Source organism: Cydia pomonella, chromosome 21 (genome assembly GCF_033807575.1).
Source record: "Cydia pomonella isolate Wapato2018A chromosome 21, ilCydPomo1, whole genome shotgun sequence".
In the NCBI taxonomy this organism is placed as follows: Eukaryota; Metazoa; Arthropoda; class Insecta; order Lepidoptera; family Tortricidae; genus Cydia; species Cydia pomonella.
In genome coordinates, this window is record NC_084723.1 from 15,948,454 (window position 1) to 15,953,838 (window position 5,385).

At 57.8% G+C, this 5,385-nt stretch overlaps 1 protein-coding gene across 1 annotated transcript; it reads left to right on the forward strand.

Moving 5' to 3' along the window:
- Positions 1-1,671: 1,671 nt before the first annotated feature.
- Positions 1,672-3,810, forward strand: LOC133529913 (uncharacterized). Its single transcript, XM_061867715.1, has one exon. The coding sequence runs from the start codon at positions 1,672-1,674 to the stop codon at positions 3,808-3,810; it is 2,139 nt and encodes a 712-aa protein (XP_061723699.1).
- Positions 3,811-5,385: the final 1,575 nt, after the last annotated feature.

Genomic DNA, 5,385 nt, shown 5'->3' on the forward strand with positions numbered 1-5,385 from the left:
GCGGCCACCCCGAGTGTGCCTGAACATGAGATGGATCGACAGCCGATGGAAACGTAGTGCCCTTAAACAGGTCGAGAAACGGGAGCGCGAGGAGTACCTCGAGTGCGCTTCCGAGCCGGTGCAGACAATTCGGAGGGTGGCGCGGGCGGTTTGTCAGTGTGAACCGTGCCATGCCCCAGTAGGGCAGCGGGTAGGGGACCCGCACAACGTGGCCCTACATGGGAAGGGGGAGACTCAGTTATGCGTTTGCTGACTCTCCCCGAACTGGACTTAAGTCCCGGTTCAACGGGACTGCCGGGGCGGTGCAGAGGTGACGTGCTTGCGAGCCCACTGCACCTTCCTTAACGGCATGGACGGAAACGCCGCAGGGGAAGTTAGTGGGTATTCTCCTCCACCCACCTCTGGATAGCAGAGGGGGAAAAGGAAGGAGCGAGTCCCACATACCACCCCCCAATGGGCCTCCCCAGCCCGGGGTGAGATGCGTAAAAGCATTTACCCCTGCGTCAACAAAAAAAAAAAAAAAAAAAAAGGTTAGGTTAGGTTAGGTTAGGTTAGGTTGACGGGGGGCATGGTGGTAGAATGAATGCGCGAGCCCATCATGCCCCCACTAAACGTCTGAGAGGGTGCGACGCCGGAGTGAGGTTTAGTGGGTATTCTCTCACGCCCCTCCCTCGCTAGGAGAGAGGGCCGTGAGAGTGAGTCCCACATACCCTCCCCATATGGCCTTCCCACGGTCGGGGAGAAATGCGTAAAGGCATTCCTCACTCCGTCAACAAAAAAAACAAAAAAAAAAAAAAAAAAGGTTAGGTTAGGTTAGGTTAGGTTAGGTTGGGGTGCTACGGACAGGAAACCTCCCAGAGTGCCAAGTCCTTTCTCATTCCTCTTGATCCGAGTGATCCGGGGGTAAGGGAAGGGCTCTTGGACGGTGCACCCCGGGGGCATCGGTAAGTAATCTCTTGTTTTAAGTTATTGCTTACCGGTGCTGCCAATGTCCTGTCGTGGGGGGGATTAGGGGGTCTCTCCGCAGGTCCTCTGACTAGCAGAGGTCCTTGCGGATGGGGCCAGGGGGGGTGGGGTAACCTCTTTAGAGGGACCGTTTTCGGTCAAGAGGGCGGTTTTTCTTCTTTTGAAGAGCTTTGTCGACCTATTGGTCTGGGGAGGGTCTGGGTGGTCATCTTTGGCCATCCAAACTTAGGCCGTACAGCATTGGTTTTTAGGCTTCATGCCTTGCGCGACGGTCGGTGGTTTCTAACGAAACTACATAGGGGAGTCTACGCCAACTCGCCTTGAATCCCGCAACCCGCAGCACTTTCCCAACGACCCCCATCACTGGCGGTATGGGGTACGGGTAGTGTTCGCGGCGCGGAGGGCTTGCCTTAACTGGCCGGCCCGCGGGAAGGAAAACCCTCTAACACCCGACAGCGAAGTCGTTAAAACCTCTAGATACCAGGTGCCCTCTAGAGTATATAGCCCACTGCGTTTCGGGATGAGCGTTACCCGCCAGTGAAATTTATTTCGTCTCCTACTCGTGGGAATCAAATGGCAATTGAACAAAATAAAAACACATACCTAAACGGCCCTTCTCAGGGCCAACATAAAAACGGCCCTTTTCAGGGCCAAACCGAAAACGGCTCTTCTCAGAGCCAGCCAGAGCGGGACTTTGGCAAAGGGATGCTGGTCCAGGGCATCCTACGATTGAGGGGTGGCGGTCCGCCGTCACGAGGCGCGAAGAGTCGATCTACTTCAGAGGCGCAGTCCCCAATTTCGACTGACTGGGAGGATGCTATGGAGGGCCAGGACATGGGCGAGGTCCGCTCCTCCTCCTCTAACAAGAGGCCATATGAGGAAAACCAGGACCAGGAGGACCTGGACTATGAGGATCAACTTAGTGGGCCTAAAATTAGCACCGGTCTGAGAGGTAGGGCCAAGATCAGGGCCAAGGCCGTGGGGAAGAAAGCCCCCAAAGGTCACTCTACTGGCCTGGCCGCAGCCAAGGCCAAACTGAAGGCCCATAAGGAGGACCTTCTCTTAGAGGTGCTGGACAGCGGGGAAGTGAAGGGAACGGTTCTCCCCTTCCCCCCTCTCCAGACAAGGTCGCAGGGGGACAACAAGAAGAGGGGGGAAAAGAACACGCGGATGCGGACCCCGTCCCCATCCACAAGTCTACAAAGCCGAGTTAGCCCGCCCCCCTACACAGGGTCGGACTACATAGACATAGTGCGGGAGGCGACCAACACGGTCTTGGAGGCCGCTGGAAAATCCGGCAACCTAAATGGACAAGTTTGGGGTAAAATGAACCAGGCCTGCCGGGACATCCTGGCGGCTGCGGACTGCCTGGCGGATAGGCAAGAGAGCGAGGAGTTGCGAGCCTTAAAGGCCGATAATAAAAGAATGCGGGAGCAACTTGCCCAATGCCAGAGTGAGATGAAGGCTCTTCGCAGAGCCTTCTCTGAGAGGGAAACCCGGCCCCTAGCACAGGCCCCGGCGGCTCAATTGGACCAGCTCTCGGCGGGCTTTGCCGAGGCCCTCAAGGAGCTGAAGGAGGACCTGAAGCGGGACCTCACAATTACCATGGGGAACATGATATCGGCCCGCATGGGCTATTCCCCCGAGCCGGTACCCCGTCCCCCACTCGCGGCGGACAGGAAGAAAACGACTGCGAGTCAGCCCGTAACCCAGCCGGAACCTCTGCCTAGGGCGCCCCCAAGGTCAGAGATACGCGCGCCGCCCACCAAACAGCCTAGGGCCCCCGCAGCTCAGCCCTCGGCTCAGCCATCGGCACCAGCGGCACCAGTAGCCAAGAAGAGGGCAAACTCTGCTCCTAGACGGAAGACGGCGAAGGGGCCCAGCGTAACCCCCTCCTCACAGCCGGCACCTACAACACAACAGCCTGCCGAAACTTGGACGCAGGTTGTCAGGAAGGGCAAATCGGGCAAATCGGGCAAATCCGCCAAGACTTCCCCCCCGGCCCGGAAGCCGGCACCTAAAGGCCCGCGAAAGTTGGTGGTACCCTCCACGGCCGCGATCGTGGTGGCCTTGAAGTCGGAGTCTGAGGCGACATATGCCTCAATAATGTCTAAGGCTACCACATCGGTGAATCTTGCTGATGTGGGTCTTAATCACGTCAAGGTCCGTAAAACAGCTGCCGGAGCCAGGATTATTGAGGTGTCAGGGTCGGACAACGGCAGAGCGGCAGATGAACTCTGTCGAAGGATGACGGAGGTGATCGGAGAGGAAGCCCGAGTGTACAGGCCCACCAAAATGGCAGACTTACGCATTTCTGGCCTAGATGAGGCGGCCACTCAGGAGGCGATTGCGGCAGCCATCGCTAAATTGGGAGAATGCGCAGTGAACGAGGTTAAGGTGGGAAAAATCAGGGCCCAATATAATGGAACCGGGACGGCACTGGTACAATGCCCCATGACGGCAGCCAAGAAAGTCACCGGTGCAGGTCGACTTTTGATAGGATGGTCCTCGGCCCTGGTAGTGGCGCTGGACCCGACACCGATGAGATGCTTCAAGTGCATGGGCAAAGGGCACACCAGAGCACTGTGCCCATCGCCAGTGGATAGGAGCAGCCTATGCTTCCGATGCAGCAGGCCAGACCACAGGATAGCAGACTGCAGGGCGGAGACTGCCTTCTGCTCAGTGTGTCATGCGGCAAAGCGTCCAGCGGGGCACGTAATGGGTGGCCTTTCTTGCGCACCCCCGCCAGCAAAAGGTAAAGAGGCTCTTTTGAAGACCCAAAGAGCCCACCCAACGCGGAACGCCGACCAACCGGCATGTGAGGGACAAAATATGGAAACGTAATGCCAGTACACCCATATCTCGACATTTTGCAGTGTAACATCAACCACTCCCCTCGTGCTCAAGATCTATTAATGCAGTTTACGGCGGAGTGGGGCGTGTCCATAGTGGTGGTGGCTGAGCCATATTTTGTTCCTCCCCAGACAAACTGGGTTGGGGCCACAGACAGTAGGGTAGCTATAATGGTACCGGCGGTGGGCGATTTTCCGCCCCTTACGCCAATAACCCATGGGCGGGGATACGCGGCGGCAAAATGGGGGGACATTGTAGTCGTGGCGTGTTATTTCTCCCCCAATGAACCGCTTCGGGATCTTGAGCAGTACCTAGAAGACATTGGGAACATTGTGAGGAGAGCGAGTCCCAGCCAGGTGCTCGTATTAGGCGATTTTAACGCCAAAAGTGAGGCTTGGGGCTCGCCCCGCACAAACCCAAAGGGAGCTGCCCTAAGGGACTGGGCGGTGGCGACTGAATTGGTGGTCCTCAACCAGGGCACCGTAAATACATGCGTGCGACGGCAGGGGGGGTCTATTGTCGACATCTCGTTCGCAACCCCTGCCATCGCCGAGCGTATCACCAACTGGCGGGTTCTGGAGGACGTGGAGACCCTCTCCGACCACCTCTACATACAAATGCGGGTCCACAATGCACCGGTGGCCCCACAGATGCCCGGCCGTAGAAGAATCGTGTTCCCCAAGTGGACCGTCTCCAAGCTGGACCGCGAGATGGCGGACGAAGCCGCAATGGTTGAGGCATGGAATAACCCTCCTCCAATCGCGCTAGGAGTGGACGAGCGTGCCTCACGCTTACGAGAGGGCCTGCAATCTATATGTGACGCAGCAATGCCACGCGCCAGGCGACCAACGGCAAGGAGGAGGGTGTATTGGTGGTCGGAGGAAATCGCGGCCCTCCGTATCACCAGTAACGCGTGCCGCCGCGCTTTTAACCGGTGTCGACGGAGGAGACACACGGAGGAGGAAGAAGAGGCAACTTACCAGGCCCTCAAAACGGCAAAAGAGGCCCTCAACCGGGCAATAGCCAAAAGGAAGGATGAGGCGCGGGAGGAGTTTCTGGCCACACTAGACCGGGATCCATGGGGGCGACCGTACAAGCTAGTGCGTAATAAAATGAAGCACGCCCCCCCCATGGACTCTCTGGAGCCGGAGCTCCTCACGCGAGTTGTGGAGGGTCTCTTCCCGCCGGCGCCGAACTTTGTGTCGCCGGTAATGTCGGTCCCCCGGGCGGAACCGGACGATCCGACGGAGATCCCCGGAGTCTCCGACGCAGAAATGATGAGGACCGACATTCGCCTAAGGGGATGTAAAAAGGCTCCAGGGCCTGATGGGGTGCACGGGAAAGTCCTCCCTATTGTCCTAAAACATCTCGGAAACCGGATTAGGGAACTATTTGACGATTGCCTGAAAGAGGGCCGGTTTCCGAGATGCTGGAAAGAGGGTAGGCTATGCCTCCTCCGGAAGGAGGGTCGCCCGCCGGACAGTCCCGCCGGATATCGGCCTATAGTCCTCCTGGACGAGGTCGGGAAGATGTTGGAGCGCATTATCGCTGGCCGCATTCTCCAAC

Bases quoted from the DNA above. Each gene is read 5' to 3' on its own strand.
- LOC133529913 (XM_061867715.1), top strand. From the start codon at position 1,672: ATGCTGGTCCAGGGCATCCTACGATTGAGGGGTGGCGGTCCGCCGTCA.